The sequence below is a fragment of the Plectropomus leopardus genome, chromosome 9, assembly GCF_026936395.1.
Source record: "Plectropomus leopardus strain MGB_pleo_1.0 chromosome 9, ASM2693639v1, whole genome shotgun sequence".
Taxonomy (NCBI): domain Eukaryota; kingdom Metazoa; phylum Chordata; class Actinopteri; order Perciformes; family Serranidae; genus Plectropomus; species Plectropomus leopardus.
In genome coordinates this window covers 13,011,124-13,031,822 of record NC_142184.1, presented here as the reverse complement: position 1 = coordinate 13,031,822, position 20,699 = coordinate 13,011,124, and the positions used below count along the sequence as shown (strand labels likewise).

At 41.1% G+C, this 20,699-nt stretch overlaps 1 protein-coding gene across 1 annotated transcript in view; it reads left to right on the top strand.

Annotated features, from left to right (window-relative positions):
* Nucleotides 1-18,584, top strand: part of bmp7b (bone morphogenetic protein 7b) — a 32,412-nt gene extending 13,828 nt beyond the window's left edge. The window contains exons 2-7 of the mRNA XM_042491619.2: nt 7,816-8,008; nt 9,670-9,818; nt 12,159-12,362; nt 13,428-13,504; nt 15,575-15,685; nt 17,410-18,584. Of these exons, the coding sequence (XP_042347553.1) occupies nt 7,816-8,008; nt 9,670-9,818; nt 12,159-12,362; nt 13,428-13,504; nt 15,575-15,685; nt 17,410-17,559 (884 nt within the window). The 3' untranslated portion in view covers nt 17,560-18,584. The remainder of the gene's footprint in view (nt 1-7,815; nt 8,009-9,669; nt 9,819-12,158; nt 12,363-13,427; nt 13,505-15,574; nt 15,686-17,409) is intronic.
* Nucleotides 18,585-20,699: the final 2,115 nt, after the last annotated feature.

Here is a 20,699-nt window from a genome sequence, read left to right as displayed (position 1 = left end):
TTCCTCTCATGTTTCCTCCACAGCTATTTTGTTTATTTTAAAAAGCAATGGGCTGTAATTAAACAAAATAAACAACGAGCTGTTAAAATCAGGGTGCCAATGTGCCTGTCATGTGTGCATAAGATGCCGCACTGAGATGCAGGAGGAAATTGTAAAAAAGTTTATGTAGACACCAGGGAAATCTGTGTGTCTCTTTGTGCCAATGTGCGTATTGTATGTGAATTTTCCTGAGGTCTATAATAAGAGGCGGCTTGGCTGGTCGAGGAGGGTGTGGCCCCTGTGGCCACAAAATTAAAGAACATAAAAACAAGGGGATGAGGGGAAGAGTGAGAGGGGGAACTGAATGGCTGTGGTTCCACGTCTCTTGAGTTGTTTTATCCTGCAGTTAAGAGGAAGTGCAGATGGTTACTGTGGCATTAGCGCAGAGAGATCCCTCACCGCTGGGCACAGATCTCTCCACCGCCCTTCATCCCTGTCTCTCAACACATTATATCGCACCGCAGCACAATGACCGCTGGAGATTTAGGATGTGGTTTCTTTGTTGTCACCGTTGCCTTTCACTGATGTGCAATCTCTCTTGACAGACCTCTGAGGGAACATGATGATGTCTAAGCTCCAATTTCGGAGATGACTCAATTTGTCCTGCAGGACCTTCAGTCGCTGCAGTGTGGGCTGTTCGCATTCACCACTTCAGCTCACAGTAAAGGAGAGGTTCATCCCAAATATGAAAATATAAATCTAAAATCTAAAAAAGAAATGTACCAGGCCGTGCATCTTATCTTAAGTAACACTGATTCCAGCAATGATTTTTTTAAAATGTTATTTTTTTAAAGTTGTGAACACGCAGAGCAAAGCTCCATTCAGCTCTATTGACTTGGGTTGTTCACAGAAATTTTAGGGACAGTTTTTTCGAAACCTTTGCATATTAAAGGAATAGTTTGACATTTTGCAAAATACATCTATCTTGCCTAGCATTAGGTTTAAATATTGATATTACCATTGTGCCTATCCATTAAATATGATAGACATCCAGCTAACTGTTAGCACAAAGAATGGGAGCAAAGAGAAACACCCAGCCTGGCAGTATCTGTAGGAAGGTTTTGTATAGTTTAAATTGAAAGGATGTAATGTGTTAATTACCCCCCATTTCACAAAATGTCAAACTATTCCTTTAAACCAAACCTATCTGCAGGGCTCTGTATCAGTAGCTGTGATTTTGGATGAAGCGACTCTATTTTAAACTTATCACTCTTGTAATATTACATGCTATTGTTACCATTATTGCTGTGCATCTCTTCCTCTCTCTTCCTCCCTCTCTTTCTCTTTCTTTTTTGCCATTATTGTAATTTCATTTCATTTCATCTATTCTATCTATTGCATGTCTGTCCATCGTGGAAGAGGTTTCTTCCATTTTTTTCCTCTGTTACAGGGGTTTTTTTGGGGGAGTTTTTCCTTAGACGATGTGAGGGTCTAAGGACAGACGGATGTCGTAAGCTGTAAAGCCCTCTGAGGCAAAACGTGTTTTGTGATAATGGGCTTTATAAATAAAATTGAAAATTGAATTTGAATTGAAATTAAAGCACAGCTGCTGCAGGAGTGCTCTGTAAAGGACCGAGGCAGAGCACCAGAGAGAGACTGTATAGTCAGATGCATTCCTGTGAGTTCCAGGCTGTTACATATCCAGTATAAATCTCTGGTCCACGATGCCCAGCGAAGCATGAGGTGGAACCCAGCACTACAGTTTACGGGTGCAGAGGGCAAGCATGTTTGATGGCTGCAGTGAGAGGGAGAGAGAGAGGTCACTGAAGCTGCTGCGAGTATAATCTGAGACCTCTCAATGGCCCTCGGGCTCAGAAAAGTTTGGTCTGACCACAAGTCTTAAATGTAAAGACTCTCCTTCCTGTGGTTCCTGCTTCGACTTACACACATGCTCAGAAGCATGCGTACGTGATCAAGCACACACACACTCTGCGGTGAGTTAATGATTGTTAAGTGTGAGTAAGTTATAGCATGAAACTCTGCTGACCCTTTCCTAGGGAGCCTGGGCTGTCAAGCCCTACAGCAGTACAAATTCATCATACAGGCATGATGTCATCAGTCGTCGCTAGTGGGCAGGATGTTTCCTAACGTGGTAATCGCCCTACTGTGGGTAGTCACCCGGTACCCATGAGATCAAACCCTCTTTACTCTTTATAGGATAAACATCTTGAGCAATCTGCCCCTTCCTTGCACTCCGTTTTTCCTCCCCTTTCTCCTTTTAGCGCTCGGAAACTATGACTTACTTGTTCCCAGTACTGTGCTTCAAACATTGTTGAAGTAAGAGCAACAGAAAGAGACAGATCATTATGGTGCATCAATCAAATTTTGCATGACTCTATGTAGCGATATAGTCCCCTTTGTTTACTTCCAGATGAAATGATCTGACCCCGATGTGACTTATTGCTTTTCCTCTTTCTGGTTTGGTGACTCAGGTGTGCTGTTAGAGATAATGGGCTCTACAGGGAAGCAGAGAGATAATGGTTGTACTGTTATCTCAAGAGAACTAAAGGTGGGATCTGAGGGGAGGGGGGCTGTAAGCCGTCGGTTGAGAGAAGTGAGAGCGGTGCCAGAGGTGAGATCCCCCCCCTGCAGAGCAGCGGAAGCGTGCAAGGCGGGACTGAGGGGTGTGAGGGTGCCGAACAGACGCTTGGACTAATGCGAGTCGTCACATTTGGCCGCTGCTGCTCCGGAGCTTGAGGTGTCGGAGAAGTGTCTTAGGTCTACTGGCTTGGTGGGAGAGGGGGAGAGGAGGGGGAGGGGAGGGAAGAGAAGAAAGAGTGAGACATGCAAGAGGAGAGAAAGGGGATTTAAAGGATAAGGCTGGTGATATTCTGTTCTTTAGTTATTGTCAACAAATCCCTCGAAACTAAAACCAACAGTGCGTTAGTCTGTCTCTGAATACTTTCTGATTTGCCCAGCCTGTCAGCGGCTCTCAGCCTCAAGAACATTTGTTCCTGCTGAAGAAATGGTTGACAAATGTATGATTTCTGGAAAACCAAAAACAAAACTAAAAATGCCTACTAATTTCCTCTACTCTTTAAAACCTGAGGGAATTGGCTTGATTTTTTTTTTTTTTCAAAAAAGAAACAAAGGTAATGGCCAACTTACAACATTACATGAAAATAGAAAAAAGTACAAGAAAATTATCTGAAAATTAGCAACAAATAAAGAAAAGGAAATTATCTGAAAAAATTATTTAAAAAATAATAATAATTCTGTAACATAATTTTAAGATAGAAATATTTAGAATTACAGTAAATATAGTTTTCATGACTCTTTTTCAAAGCTTCTTAAAAATAATTTTCTAATAATATAATGACTTTGATAAAGACACAGAGACATACCATAGTGTACTACATTAAAAGATATAGTACTCTATGTACAAAAATACAATAGATACAATAAATGAAACGGAAAATGCACAACACCGGCAACCTATGAGAAAACATATGAAAAGACAGAATTAATTTTCTGGAAAAAGATCAGAAGTTTTTTGTCTGTTCGCAGGCAGAGGCGCTCAGTGGTGGAGAACATGATAAGGAAGCTGTATGCCTTGAGGGGAAGCATAAATCTTAAAACGTTTCTAACACGGGTGTTACTGTAGTAACCCTCTGGTTGCCAGGTGTATGGTAGATTTGAAGGTGGGAGAAGTCGTTATCATCCCAGTATCTCTGATGTGTGCTGCTGTGCATGTGTGTGGCCTGCACGGGTTAAATGATGTGGGATGATTGTGCATCATCAGCAGTTTGTATGAAAGCAAATCAAACTTCAGTCCAAATGATAATAGCAGCTCACTGTGTATGTTTATGTGCTGCCGTGTGTGTGTGTGTGTGTGTGTGTGTGTGTGTGTGTGTGTGTGTGTGTGTGTGTGTGTGTGTGTGTTTGTCTCTTTGCATGTGTGTGTTGTTGCATCTCTAATTATGGATTACAGAAACCCATAATGATTGTGTTACCGTGCTGTGACGCACAAGACCATTCACTTCACAGGAAACACTTTGCGATAGTTGTGTGTGTGTGCGTGTGTGTGTGTGTGTGTGTGTGTGTGAGTGAGTGAGAGAGAGAGAGAGAGGAGCAGAAACCGATCCGGACGCCGGCTCCTCAGAATGAAGGGCTCATAAGCCATGAGAGGGTGTGTTCCCCATATTTGTGGTGTGCGTATGTTTGTGACACAGGTGGGGCGATGGCTACTCACTTCCTCCCAGAGGAAGTCATAAATGCACCCGCTTGGTTTTGACTGTGCCTCTTCCCCTCATCTAATGACTGCCATACTGCTGTAACGGAGTGTAAGAGAAAGAAAGGAGACACAGACAGAGGCTGAAGCTGCACTTTGTAGGCTGCTCTTTATTTTCTCTCATACTGTACAGATGAAATTCATGCATTGAGGCGTGGAAATGGAGAGCGAGGCGAGAGAAATAGTTAGTGTGGGAGTTTCACAGCAGCATCCAGCTGTTCTCACAAGCAAAGATAAAGAGCTTTTACAGTGAAGGGGCAGGCGGCTGCTCCGGAGGCTATAGAACAGGTCTGGCTTTATCCGCAGAGGAAGTGCACCTGCACTGGGCTGCAGGAGGAGGGAGAGGTCTCTGGTGTGGTGGAAATGAAAGCAGGCCCTGGAGCAGAGAGGTATGAAGGAGAAATGAGAACATGTGAAAGGGCAACATCACATGAAGTACCTGGATGGATGAAAACATAGTGGTCTTTGCTTTGTCATATTCCTCTTTTGAATAGAGAACATTTTCTTTGTTTTATCTTGTCACACGCCCAAAGGTTGCAAACCCCTGGGCTTGTGTACAGTGTGTAGTAGAGTCGGAGGGTGACGTTAGCTTTAGGTGTAGCTTTAGATTTTCCACCACTACAATGTGCTGCAAAACCCTGATTGACAAAGTTGTTATCAGTTCAGATTTAGTACAAGTGTGCACAGAGAGTGAGCTGGTAACATTAAATTAATAAAGGTTTAACTCCATTGTTTTTAGGAAAAGTCGGAACAGTTTTTACAAACCAGTCCAATGCGTCCCTGTAGCAGTTAGAGGACAATGGGAGCCTAAAGCAAGGCCATCTAATGGCCAACAGAGAGCAGAGCTGTCCCTCACTGACGAGTAATTAGATCCTTTCTTTACTCCTGCTCTGGCCAATCATCTCACAGTGCTGCCTTTGTATAATGTCCTTCAGCAACTGGGTTTAATAGAGAGAAAAATAAATGAAAGAGGGTGTAGGGGAGAAAGCCCACTAGGGAAACTGCATAAGAGGGGAAACACGGCTGAGGAAGACAAAGAGGCAGGTGTGCACTGAAAGAAATAACGCTGCACGAGCTGTGAAACATGCATAACATCTACATTGTTGCACAATTATATTACTAACAGCTGGTTCAGAGGGAGTATGCTGTCTTCAGACATTCTTTTGAATTGTTATGTGTGAGTCTGTCTGCACCAAAGTTGTGCAGAGTTCAGAGGCAGACGACTCTGTTGCAGAGTGGTAGTAAGTAGCAGTGGATGGTACATGGATGGCTGCTGAAGATAGAAGAGGAAGGTACAGCTGGAGACAAGAGTCTTCTTTCACCCAGCAGTGACTCAACCCTGCAGGAGCATGTGGTTGATATCTTATTGTGGCAGGACTCTAAGTGGGGTTGGGAGGACATGCAATTTTAGATTGCTTTGGATTTCTGCCTTAAAAACAGATTAAGTTAATGGTAGTGAATTTGCATTATGGGGATAATTGTGACTTTTGTGTGCAGGGCACCCAAAGAGTCAGAGCTCAACATTGGCCTTTAACTGGACCAAGTAAAATCTGTGTTCAGTCAAGTGGAATGTCTCATGCAGTTGTCTGCTCAGGCAAGAGAAAAATAAATTTGATGTTTGTCACGTAATAAAATAAAATATTGAGTGCTGTATCGCTGAAGCAGCGCTCCTCTAGCACTGCTTCAGTCTCTCTTGCCTCCAAGCATTGAACATGACTAATGAGAAAAATCTGACATGGAAATTGAGTGTGGGCTTGAAAATATCATGTACGACATGACATTACTGAGGTTAAATACCTCCACAAAGCTGCTGCAAACCATCACTCCAACAAGGGCTCCAGTGCTCTTGTGTTTTTCCATTTGTTTTTTCATGACCCAATAATTGTAATTATTATGGCCAGGATAAATGACAAGAAATTTTCAGTTATTTTCACCGTTGATTAATTGGTTGTAGTGCTGTCGCTCTAGAGACGGTTTTGTTGATGAGTCAGTCCTCTTCTTTTGTCCAGACGAAAAGACAAATATCTCAGTAACTATCAGATAGACTGCCATTAAATGTGGTCCACAGAATAAATACAAATAATTCCCCTGACATTTATTGTACTGCCACTATGATATTCACAGTTGTGGTTTAAGTGAAACATGTCAACAACTATTAAAAAATACATGTTCCCCTCAGAGACATAACTTTAACCATCCTACCCAGCTACATCATCATATAAACATTTCAATTTTTCCCAATACTTTGATTTATGACCATTGAATACCTGCAAAACTAAAGGACAGTAGCCTCACATGTGTTTTGTTTTCAATGCTAATTAACAGACATTAGCATGCTGAAACACTAATTAAACTAAAACGGTGAACTTGGTAAACAATGTACCTGTTAAACATCAGCATTTTGTCGTTTCTCTAAATTAGCATGCTGATGTGCCCACAGCCTCTCAGAGCTGCTAGCTTGCCTGTAGACTCATGCTTCATGTAATCAAATTATCCTTTATATACGGTATATAAATGTCAGGGAAAAATATCAATTATGCTTGTTTGTGTGACTCTTAAACACTAAGATTCAATTTGAAATTATATGATATTATTTTCTTGTAAAGCACTTTGTAATCTCTGGTTTTGATAGGTGCTATAGAAACAAGGGAGGGAGAAAATATCCACAATCTCGACTCGAATCTAGACTGCAGTATATAGACAGGGGACAACATCTAGAAAAGACAAAACATCTGCCTGAAATGCCACCTGAAGTCTGAAGATGATGTATTGTTTGTATCGTTTTTTGAAATCTTCTAAATCATCTTGCGTGTGTGTGTTTGTATACGTATGGATGTGTGTATGTGTGGGCGGTCTGTGAGACAGTTGATGAAGAGAGAGGTGGAGGGAGAGCCGGGAGATGATGAGAGACAAGGCGCTGACCCCTGGGATGTCCTGCTGGGACATGAGAGGAGCAGGGTCATGGGGGACGCGTCTTGGGGGTGCAGGGGGATGGGGTGGAAAGCTGGGATGATGGGCTAAGAGAGAGGAGGGGATGGGAATGGGGTACACCAAACATGAAGACCCCAACTCATGAGAACCAGATGAAGAGCCGACTGGATGACTCTCTGGGGCTCTGAGAGGAAGAGAGGGAGAAGAAAGGGGCTCATAAAGCTGTCAGAGTCCGCCTGCATCTCTCTATCATGGCTTAGTGTGTGCCAGATGCACTGCTCCTAGTGCTAGTTCTCATGAATGTTTCAATCATAAGCCAACATGTGTACTGCATATCTATAGATGTTTTTAATCTGGGACTGGCTCCGAGTCTGACAAGCTATGTCAGCTCCTTACTAACAACGAAGGTTGATGGAGTGTGCAGGAAAAAATAAATTGTAAAAAATACAAGAGTAGAAGACCTCTTGTGCAAACATATCTTGTTCTTTCTAAGATGCAACTTACATGCATTTTGTATCCCTGCTGATGAAACGGGGATGCAAAAGAACTCGTGAAAAGAGGCAACATTTGCTGCATATAATCATTTTCATGATTTATTTATTTATTTTTTGCAGTGGAGCACGATAAGGAATTCCTGCCAGTGCGGCGGCATCACCGAGAGTTCAGATTCGACCTGTCGCGGATCCCAGAGGGCGAGGCGGTCACTGCTGCTGAGTTTCGGATATATAAAGACTTCATCCACGAACGTTTGGATAATGAGACTTTCCGCATCAGCGTTTACCAGGTGTTGGAGGAACACTCTGATAGGTGAGCATGAATTTATGGTTTTTTGTTTATGTGCCCATAATGTAATTTTCAGTATTGCAAACCAACATGTAATATTTTTGATGTTGTGAAGCAGTGACTGACCTTACGGTAAAATGATTAGGTAATTGACCAGTGTTATATATATCGGTGTATAACCAAATACCTGCAAAACTAATGACACGCTCAGCCGCCTCAGCACTGTACTTTCTGTACAGTGCTAATAAGCGAGTGTTATCATGCCAATACTTAAACACTACTAAGATGGTGAACATGGTAAACATTATACCTAAACGTCACTATATAAGAATTGTCACTGTGAGCACATTAACATGCTAATGATAGTATTTAGCTCAAGGTTGCAGCCTCTCAGAGTTGCAAGTATGACTGTAGATTACCCAAGTCTAGACCATGGATGTACAAAGAGAACTGGATGCAGCATTGGAGACAGGGCCCCTTTCATTCTCCTGAAAGTTACTAAGTGGAACATAAAGCCAAAAAAGCTTGAATTCAGGGTGTAAAATTACCAGGATCTTCCGCATTGGGGGGCTCATAGAGCAAGCAAATAGCATTTCTTTTAACCTTGCCTCCCAAACACACAGTCTCGGGCACGCTCGAATGAGGAACGGGGGTGGGGTGTGAAGCTAATTTGACATAGTGGCCGAACCGTGTATTTACAGCGTCTATTGCATGATGCCATGGGGTCCAAAAAAGATTTTGTCCAGTGGATTTACACCATGTAAGAGACCTCTGAGGATAATTGTTTTGAGGTTCATCATCTTACTGGTATGAACATTTAACCTAAAAAATGTAATGTTTTTTAAAAATCTATCAATGATCCAAATAAGGGTGCATTGCAGTGCTTATCTGGAAGCTTCTCCAGTCAAAACAGGTCTTTGGCCCACTTTCTCCATGTGGATAATCTGGGCTGTCCAGAAGGTGTATGTAACTCAGGAATGGCCCATGTCCTGCTCTCCTCGACCCCTCCTAAAGGTTTCTGTTGTCCAGAGGGAACAACACAGTCATTTATTCCTCTGCCAGGGACGGGCCTGGGTACATGAATGAACCAGAGCTCTGTGACACACTATCTGCCCAGTCAGAAAATAGGTCGGGATACATGAATGGCCACATGAAGAACAAGGGATTTTAGTCTCTGACAGTGAAAGAGTAGAAAATCCAGCGTTCAGTGTTGGACAATAGGACTGACTTGGACATGCACTATTTCACTCGCTAATTTTCACACAGTTTTTTCCTCTTTTCACAGCTGTGTTTTTTTTCTCTACCTTTCTCTCTCTCTCTCTCTTTGGCTTTCTGGCTCTCCCACTAAATTCCACTCAGTGATGGACTGTGTGTAGTGTATGAGAGGACCGGCCGTTTATAAAGCCATTATTGTCAATTAAGTAAATGAAGTGTTCCCCTGGGCCTCACCATCTGGAGCCCTCCCTCCCTCCCTCCCTCTCTTTCTTGCTCCATCTCTCTTTGTATCACTCTGTCACACTCCTCCGACTCCCTCTCTCCACTCCATTACTTTGCTTCGGTCACTTAGCTTTACACTCTGTCACACAGCTTCAGCCCATCTTTTCTAATTGTGCATATACTCCTCGTTGACTTGTGCCCATTTCTTGACTTTAAGTGTGAACTTTTATCTTCTGTGTCCTCTGCAGGGAGTCGGACCTGTTTCTGCTGGACTCTCGGGTGATCTGGGCAGCAGAGGAGGGCTGGTTGGTGTTTGACGTGACAGCCACCAGTAACCACTGGGTCCTGAACCCTGGCAGGAACCTGGGTCTACAGCTCGCTCTGGAGAGCACAAATGGTGAGTGTCACTCAGACGGGTGCATTAACCAGCATGTCAGAAGTGACGTGTTCTGCACAGTATTAGGCAGATGATGATACAGAAAATACATCAGAAAAGGAAAAGAACAAAGAAGTTACAAAGACAAGATGATGACAAACCATAAAATGATGAATTTACACCTTTGTAACAATGTAAAAAAGAGAAATAAAATTCACAAAGATACTGCGTAGATACTGATTTAACTGCACAGTTGCTGAATTTGATTTACTTAAGATTGCATATGCTTACGTAGAGGGAAATATCATAATTAGAATTAACAGTAACTTAAAGTAACTGTTGTAATTAGAATTAAAGTATTGTAAGTATTAATTAAAGTATCTTATTCAGTTAAAGTTATTACCACCAATTATCCTCCAGTTTCCGTGAGGTATACTATAAAATGTACTTAGAGTATGCTGGATTTTAAAGGATAACTTCAGTATTTTCCAAACTCAACCTAATTTTTCTATATTTTGGACCTAAATGATTAATAGAGACAAGAGCTTTTGTTTTTTGTTTTTTTATTGATCCAGTATTGAGCGAGGGCGCTGCAGCCAGTAGGGTGAAACAGGCTGATGGTATCTGTGCATTGTTAATAAACATTGACCAAAAGTGCTTATTTTGGTTCTGACAGACTCAGATTTATATTATAAGTGTCTGACAACATTATAGAAAGGACCCCTACAAAGGTCGACCTTTTTGTTGAAAAGTAAGATCCTTTTGTTTAATAAGGAACAGCCCTGTAATTGCCAAACAACCACTCACTTCTCAGTGGTGAATTAAGAATTTATTTCAACCAAACCGGAGTTGGCGATTGATGGAACATTAGAAAGAGATCCAAGATGGTTTTTGATTTTTATTTTGTTTCTGTCGACTGGGACTTTCTGTGTTTTGTGAGTAAAAAAATGACTGTTTATTTATATGATGGTTTGATTTAAATTGAATCTGGGGAGTTTTACAGTGGTGATTTTGTGCTGTTCTGGTAAAACAAAAATGATCGTACTCTTTAACAAAAGGGTCTATCTCTTTAGGGATCCTTTCCATAATGTTGTCAAACAACCAGAGCCTGTCAGTGGCAAAAACAAGCACTTTTAGTGAATTAGGGGTCTACTAATGCCCCGAGTGGTTACATTGCAGCTTGTTTCGCCACAGCCGGCTGCAGCTCTTTTGCTCAAAACTGGACCATTTTCAAAAACTGCTATTCCCATTCCTCAGCCACAAAAACATGGGAAAATAGAGTCAAGGTTGAAAAACACAGAAGATACCACTCAAGCGCAAGAACTACAAAATACAGTAAAATATGTAATTAGTTAGCTCCATGCTTTAGGTCAAACATCCACATAAATATATCACTGTAATGTTTAGTTGATATTGTTGGATCTCTAACAAACAAATACATTACAGCATGCATTGACATCATCGCTTTTCTCTTAAAGGCCAAAGAATCAGTTGATTCATTCTGTTTGTGCACAGCAAAGATAAATCAAAACCAGCTCCTCATCAGTCATCATCAGTCATTCATCCCTGTCTTCATCCGTCATACCCTCAGCATCATTAGCAGGCATGCAGAAAATACACTGTGTTATCCCAAGGATAACATCTCAGCTGGAGTTTGTCATCACAGGGCTTGGATGTTAGTCAGTGCAGAACTTTATCAACAAACAGTGTGAAGTACAAGAGCGTGTTTGAGAATATTATCTCTCCCAGGATGGCAGGATGTTACATGTTAGCTGAGGAAAACAGACACTGTATTGCTTTCATGTTGCGGGAGGGGAGTGCTTGAGAGGCAGATCCATCAGTGTGTGTTTGTGTATGAAGGGTTATGGGTGAGCATGCACAGACAGGCACACGGGACATCCCGTCGCCAGCGGCGACCAGAAGCCTTGATTTACTACATAACGGCGATTCACACACACATTCTTCTATGTGAGAAGCAGATAGACACTGCAGGAGAGCACATGCACGAGCATGCACAAACACACCCACACAAACACGCACTCAAACACAAGTAAAGAGGCTTTGATGTTCGGCGCTACGTTTGTTCTTGGCATTTCAGAGGTGGAGAAGGGATGAGAAAAAGGGAAAGGAATTCACAGAGGAAAATCTCATTTGTAAAACTTACCAAAGTGGTTGCAGTGAGGAAAGAAAAGACCACACACATGCAAAATAAACTCTAAACACAGGCACACCAAGCGGGCACACATTTATTTGATTTCTGAAGCATTCCTTATCTCATTGTTCATCGCCTTGTGTGAATTAAAATCCAGATTTCTGTGATACCAACACCTGTTGCACTGCTCTCTCTGTCTCCCCCTACAGGAGAGAGCATCAATCCTCGTGTGGCCGGGCTGATTGGCCGCAGTGGGCCTCAGAATAAACAGCCCTTCATGGTGGCCTTCTTCAAAGCCACAGAGGTGCACCTGCGAAGCATCCGCTCAGCTCAAGGGGGGGGCAAACAGCGTAACCCCAACCGCTCCAAAGGGACAAAAAGCCAAGAGGCACTGCGAGTGGCCAATGTTGCAGGTAAACAAGCAAAGTGTGTGTTCTATATATACAGTTAGTGCTGATTTATGCTGTTATGTTGTGACGACCCCTGACTTAATCTGCTTTTGTTGGCTATGTGAGGAATCCATGGAATGAGACTCAGATCATTGTCGGTCCACAACATGTGTAGTGTGTTTTCATCAGCATCCACAAATATACATTATATCTGAACCAGCAAAAGTATGCCAATGAAACTGATGTGATTCCTGCAGGACAAAAAATTTGATGCACACTCGGGGCCTTTGTTTTAGAGGTGTGAGCGGGCTGTGTTTATGTGAAGCGCTGAAACATTAGACTGTAATGCCTGAGCTTCAAATATCCCTCTGCTGTCTTTGTTTATTTACACAAGCATTACAGAGCAGCTTGGGCCAAGTTCCCTGCATGGAGGTAAGGCAGCACAGGCTTTTATGGCAGAACACATCTGCGGTGTGCTGTGGGGCAACCGGGGCCACAACACATGGGCCAAATGGGCCTGTTTGGAACTTTGGATACCAGCGGTCTTTAACTGGATGATGAGAACCAGTCGCTCATGATCATTTCCAATGTGAACCACTCTCAGGAACTAATGTACCACAGAGCCCCAGGGGTCACCATAGGAAACAAGAGAGATACTAGTAGATAGAAAACAGACGATTCTATTTTTTTTAACACGTGGATCGGGGTAAAGGGCGAAAGAAATGTTGAAACGAGTAAAGAAAAAGGAGAGAGAATAACTTGAAACAAGGGGCGAGCCGACTCTGTGTGCACATCTGTTCATCCAGTGGAAACTCAAAGCCCAGCAAAGTGACCTTTAAGCAGGGTGGCCCATTCATTTGAAACAATTACCAAACTGCTGCTGTATCTGGAGGTGATTTCCTTCAGCCATTGTTTAAACCATAATGTTTTGTATGAGGATTGGCTCTGTTTAGGTCTGTTTTTTATCATCTTTGTCTAATTGGGTTCTGACTAGTAAATAGTTACTCTTGTGGCTGTAACAGGGATAATGGCACATGTGTTGAAGTATAATTTCTCTCTGTCTGTCTGTCTGTCTGTCTTCTTCCTCAGAGAACAGCAGTACTGATCAGAAGCAGGCGTGTAAGAAGCATGAGCTCTACGTCAGTTTCAGAGACTTGGGGTGGCAGGTACAGAAAACGTTCCTCTCCCAGATAGCCCGAAACTGCCTGCCACAACAGATGCCTAAATCAGACAATCTTTTCATTTAATTTCTTTTTTTTTTTTTATTTACAAGGAACACACACATTAATCAACATTTCTGTAAATGTACCAGTGTTAAACAGTGGGCTAATTTTCAACTGCAGTCCTTTGGCAAGATGTTTTGAAACCTATAAAATGGTCAAATTCATGTAACAATGACAGCATTACCCCATAAAGACTGCAGTAGCAATGACAAACAGGAATCCTCAGGGCGCTGGGTAGCTCAGTTGGTAGAGCGCGTGCCATATTCAGAGGCTACATGTCCTCATCATCCCCACTCTCTCATCCCCATTTCCTGTCATCTCTCCAGCTTTCCTGTCAAATAAAGGCCATAAGAAGCCCCAAAAAATATCTTTATAAAAAACAAAACAGGAATTCTCAAAAAAAGAAGAAACAAGAAACAGCACATCAGTACATAACAATAACAAAACAATCACATACAGCTTTTTAGCACAAATAGCCATCCGAGCAGCACTCCCCGTTGCAAGTCTGATCCCAGAATCCTGATAAATGACACACTAGAATCAGCGCACACAATACTTAAGCCCAAGGCTGTCATTTCCACAGGACACATATCCACCAAGCAGTTTACAGTTTCACCTTGATGTCCTCCCTAACATCTTTCTGAACTGTGTCCTTTTAATGTCCAGCTGCAACACAAGATGCACTGTTTTTCATTTCTAAACATATGCCCAGAGCAATAAGGTCAAGTTTTTTTTTGTTATCTGTACACCCATGGGTTCATTGCAAACAAAAACTTCTAAAGCTGGGTGTACACTGTATGTTTTGAGACAATATAAAACCCAGTTTTTGAGCGGCATGACTCAGTTTAGGGTCAGACGGATTTTCCGCTTCAGAAGTCAGGAGCTGTTTGCCATGCAGTGCACATGGGCAGGACTCCTGCGTATCTGTAGAAGTATTTAAAGGCTTTAAATTCATTATTCTATAAATAAGGCCTTAAATGGTATTAAAATATCTTAAATCAACCTTTCGAAAGAAATAGAATAAAACATGAAAGTCTCTTCAGCTTGTGTTAACCTCAGACCTTATTTAAGGCTTCTAACCCAAAACCAATTCCAAAATACGTATTGACTCTGAGACGAGGGAAACAGGTGCTAAAATGCTAATGGTTTCAGGGTTTTAGGACTCATTCTTGGGGTTCTCTTTTGTGAGCCGCAGTGGTGTAACGTTACAAAACTAACTACAAATTTCTACCTGACTCTGAGCTTTCATATTGACAGTTGTTAATAGCTGGAACCGTAGGGGCTGATATTTTACATACAGTGTGTGCACTCACGTTGTGGCGTGACAATCGGACTGTTCAATTTAAGCACATAAACCTGGAGCTTTTGCTTCATATTGCAGATAATTTACTTGTGAAGTTGGAGTTGCATTAAAACAACATTTCTAAAGCTTTAGAGTGTATGCACAGCTTACTTCGACATACATTTAGATTGGTTTTTTTGGCTTTTTACTCTTCATTTAAGATAAGACAGCTGTAGCATGAAAGGGGGAGAGAGAGGGGATGACATGCAGCAAAGAGCAGAGGCCGGAACCGAACCTGTGGCCGCTGCGGCGAGGCCATAGCCTCTGTACGTAGGGCGCCCGCTCTACCAACTGAACCACTGGGCGCCTCTTCTTTGACATACGTTTAGGTGTGATGATTGAGGGTTCTAGGAAACTGCAGCTGGGATTTTGTCTGAGACGAAATCACCCTTTACAAGCAGAACTTCATTGTGTCCTCCTCACCTCTAAAACCTTGTGTTTCCGTGGCCCACCACTGGCCCATATCTGGCTGCTAACTGGAGCTGATATTTAGCTCCAAGTTTTCGTCGGCCAGATCGACCTCAAATTCCATAAAAACACACCTTGAGTGTTACTGATACTGAGACATACTCAGTGTACTCTTTCACCCTGTATTTCTGTTTCTAGCATATTGTTCCATTTTTCCCAATTCTCCACCCTAAATTTCTCTCCGTCTCCCCCTCCACTCTCAGGACTGGATCATCGCTCCAGAAGGTTATGCAGCGTACTATTGTGAGGGAGAGTGTGCCTTCCCACTGAACTCCTACATGAACGCCACAAACCATGCCATTGTGCAAACCCTTGTGAGTAACCATGAAAGCAGGGAACAAAAAACCCAGCAGTCATGTTAAGAGTCTAATCATCTCATCATCTGTCAAGACAATGCAGCCGCTGTTTGAACTACTGTATTTAATGGTGCAAAGCAGCTGCAGATTGTATTGTAGAGTAAACTGTCATCAGTGATGTGACACAGGATAAGGTTTGATGAATGCTTTTTCCACAGTACTTTGATTCAGTTTATGACCCCGCAGGGTTACCACCATCATGACATTCCTGGAAAAGCTATGAAATTAGAAAAACTGCTTTCCGGGCCTGGGAATGGTTTGGAATTAACACAGTGTTTCAGCTATTGTTAAAAATATGTTCAGAAAAATGTCAACAGGTCTAATGTTACACGAAATACTTTGTTAGTGTTACTAGTTTAAAATCTAGTGCGGCGCTGTGTGACTGTTGAAAGATCACTCGTATCACATGATACACATACACACAATTCCATTGCATTTTTTAGGATGCAAGTCAGCATACTTTTCTGGTTCTGCGCAGCTGAAGATTCGTCACGTTGACTGAGCTGCAAACAGATGAGAGCTTTAAAGTTCGTTTACAGCTGTCAGAGGCCATAATAACGGATGAAAGTTCAAGTGACTTGTGGTAACAATAAAGATTAACTACAACATAAGTCTGAAAACAATAATCATGGAAAGACGTGAATATGTTAGAATCTACAGCGTATGCAGTTATTATCTCACATAAGTTATTGCAAAGTAAAAACAGGTCTCTGGGTTGACCTCTCACTGGTAAGCTCGGAGAATAGTTTTTTGTTTTATCTCCAGTTAACTGATAAATTCAAGAGGGGCAAAATTCATAGTCCAATTTTATGAGGAAGCAGTATGTCTCTACTGTGTGCATACTGTATGCCACAGTATGTGCGGGCAGCTGCAGTCAGTAATAAAAGTAAAAAGAAAAAGTTTGTGATTCTGGGTTCAACTTTGGAAATGGGGTCAAATATTATGGACACTCTTTGAAAATTCAGTGGTAAAAATGTGTGCGAACCATAGACTGTATAGATAATGGACTTAGCAACCGTGACGTCACCCACCCGTTTTGAAGCCTCGAGTTTCATCATTTCAGCTGTCGCTATTTTAGATTTTTGGCGCCAGAAGTCACTATATTTCGATGAGAGGGAGGCTCTGACACATAGACTGTAGCGACACCAAGCAGACAGCTTGTTACTTAAAGTGGCCTCCCCTTAAAAATGCATAACTTGAGAAAAAAAGTTGAAAAAAAATTCACCCCTGTATAGATGTCATGAAGGTTGAAATTAAGTTATAGAGACTAAAACTGTTTTCCTTTGCAGGCTTCGTACCAGGCTATAAATATGGTTATTGCTGTAAAGTTGGGCATTTGAACTGCATTTAAATTTATTTTAATCATGTAAAAAAAAAAAAAAAAAAGAAAGGAAAGAATGAACATGTAAACATACACAAACATATAGACATGATCGAAAAGGAGTGCAATGAAGTGCAAACTTATTAAATTAAATCCCACTATATATAAACTATATTTTAACATAGAGGTCTGTGGCCATTTAAAGAACTGCACTTTTTAGCACTTGAGCATTGGCTTAATTTTTCAGCCCCAGAGTTTGCTGCTTGGTGGGAACCCTTTGATACATCCTTGTTACCATTTGTCAATATCCATGTGTGGTGTAATGATGAATTTAACATTTGAACTCTTCCCACTCCTCCAGGTTCATTTTATTAACCCGGAGACGGTCCCTAAACCTTGTTGTGCCCCCACACAGCTCCACGCCATCTCTGTGCTCTACTTTGATGACAGCTCCAACGTCATCCTCAAGAAATACCGCAACATGGTGGTCAGAGCTTGTGGCTGCCACTAGACTATCAGCATTTCACATAGAGACACACACACATATGCACACACGAACACACACACGAGTAGAAAGGGCTTCTTCTTGCTGTCAGGCACCATTTGCAACACGGAGAACGGATTACCAAACATAGGACATGTTTTCCATAAACTCTCTGAGAGTTTAGGACAGTTTCCTGTGTGGAAGATCCTCTCGTGACATTTTCAAGGTTGTCCTGAAATAAGCACGATGTTGTGTGGCTGAAAGGGAATTTTAGACTCCTCGCCACAACTGCACACACACGCACAAACAAACACGCACACATACACACTCACGTTTGTGCTTTCTACTGTGTATACAAAACATAAAAGCAGTGATTGTACTGTATATTCATTCACAGTCAACAATCTTTTGTTTATTTCCATAATTGTTATTGTAGTTGATTCTTTTACTGTAGATTTTATTATATATATAAATATATTTTTATGACTGAGAGACCCGGATGGATGTTTTGGATTTCCTCTATGTACAAAAACTGTGTAAATATTTCTTTTTTCAAACAAAGCAAGAAGTGTATTTATTTCCTAGAATGTCACTTGGGTTTGTGTTTTCTCCTGTATGTAATGCTGCCTGTTTTCTTTCACACACACAAACTCTGAGGAAAACAAAGTTGTCAGAAAACTGCTTTGACACGAGCGCTGAGCTCAAACTCGATGTGCCTCGCTCTGCCTCACGTGTACGCTACACGCTGACGGCGAGAGGCAATTTATGACAACTTGGACCTGCGGAAATGTCTCCATATTTCACGAGTCGAAGCTGCTCCATATATGACGCACATTTTTATAGCAACACTCAGCTGAACTGTCAGAGAGCAAGCTTTGTACGAAGCATCTTGTTTTCGGGTTTATATTCCTCTGCTGTAAAACAATCTGTCATATTTAAAAGGTCTATTTATTGAGAGCTGGCTAAGATGTTCTACATTTTCTCCGATGTGTCAACCATGTTTTACTGCTGAACTGGTACAACAATAAACTGGGAGAAAAGCAAAGAAAAAACACCTTGAGGTGTGTTGTTTAATCTGAAAGGAAAGTAGAATTACACTGACATGCTGGTGTTGCACTTTCTCAGCATGTTCCTCCCACAAATATTTGCTTGGATTGTAGCTACATCTTTTACCTGCTGACCTGAGATCTGTTTTGATGTTCAAAAACAAACTGAAAACTTTTCTCAGGTTTATGTTGAGGTGCTGTGTGCGTACGTGGCAGTGTTTGTGGTTTGTGTCTGTGAGGTGGATGTGGGTTTCTTTTTTCTGTCTTTGGGTGGGTGGATGTTTGCGCATGCATTTTAATGTAAAGCTTAAGGTCTGTGTTTCCTGTGTACCATAAAGCCTTTCACAGTTATATTATGTTTGCTGTTGACATGAGAGGATTTTAAAAAAAAAAAAAAAAAGTTAAAGGGGCTCACTACCATCCAGTACAACAATCCTGTGCTAGTATCCATTTTTTCATTGTTTACATTGTGTTTGAACTGATCGGGTCCACCAACTAATTCTAGATGAGCCCTGTATTTAAATAACAAATGGAAATTTTCGTATCCTCCTCCTTACAGCATGTTAACATTATTTGTGTCTTAACATATTCTGCCTCTGGTTTCAGCGTTGAAGGAGCTACCTGGAAGAAGTTAAACTACAGAAACAGGGAGAAAGCTGGTTTCCAGTAATCATGAGTTCAAGTAAGTGTACTATGTGAATACTTGCTTTCAAGGGCCCCACTAGTGTCCCATCTTTGCCCATACATGGGGCCTATATGGATCTAATGAACAAATATTCACTGACCCCATTTGGTATGCAGAAATTTGACCCAAAAGCTGCCCTATGTTGTTCCCACACCTACATTTTGGAAGGACTTTAAGGTGTTTGGGATGCTACTTCTAAGGCTACTAAGGTTTTTGGGACACTAGTTCATCTTCTTCACCTGTGAAGAAGATGAACTACAACAAAGTAACCCGAGGGAAAACCTCATCTGACAAACTAAAGCTACTTAGTAGTTTAGTTCAAACTACTTTGTAAAAAAAAAAAATCTAAATGACAATGTACATGCGATATGAAATTATACAAAAGCAAAAGTGCCCACTTGTTTACAGGTCATACACAAACAAAAAAAACTATTCATGGGAAAGTGCGAGGAATGTCGTTTTCAGTTTTGTACACATCGTCCATCAGTCAGATACCTGCCTTTCAAAAACTAGAGCAGGATTACTCAGGAACCCAGGTAACTTCTAAAGTAACATGCAACAACTTTTCTGAAAGTTTGTTAATATATAACAATCATCAAATTAGGTTCAGTTACAGCAATGTTAAAGAAAAAGTCATTCCTGTCCTTTTATGGACCCAAATTTAATGTATTTTCAATAGTTAACTGCAGAAAACATAGTGAAATTATTTAACTCCTAGAAACCTGAAATTTGCTTGTTTCTTTCAAAAACAAGGAAAGCAGGCAATAGGTAACTTTAAAAAAATGACCAAAACAATTGCAAGATATTCATAAAAAAAATGGCCAAAGTAAAATAACCAAAATTGAAAATATATACTAATAATTTCTGGTCATTATAAATCTGTTTTTTTGGTATCTTCCTCTCGTTATTGAAACATTTGTAATTATTCTCTCTCTTTTTATTAGCTAATTTTAAAGGTAATTTCCTTGTCACCTTTTGCAATTTGTGAGACATTTCATGGGGAGTTGCTCATTACCTTTTTTCCCATGGTTTCGAAAGAAATCACACAAATTTGCTCAATATTTCAGATGTTTAAATGCATGGGAAAGGCACAAGAAAACTGATGACAATCCAGGTTTCAAATGGTTAATAGTTGTTCGTGTTATCCTTTAAATTGCGTCTTTTACTTCAGTTTTGCCATGTGAAGCACTTTGCACATGTGTATGAAAGATGTTTTATACATTTATAAAGTTGAGTTGAATGTAGTTGAACTACAGCAAAATATACTAAAACCACTAGTCTAGTTTCATGCAGGTTACTGCTCCCCAACACTAATACACAGTTGCTTAGTTTGTTAAATAACATAACTGATTGCCTTGTGTGTGTATGTCACAGACTGTATATAAAGTATAAAAATAAAAACATAAAAAACTTTTTTTTTAAAAAATATGTATTAT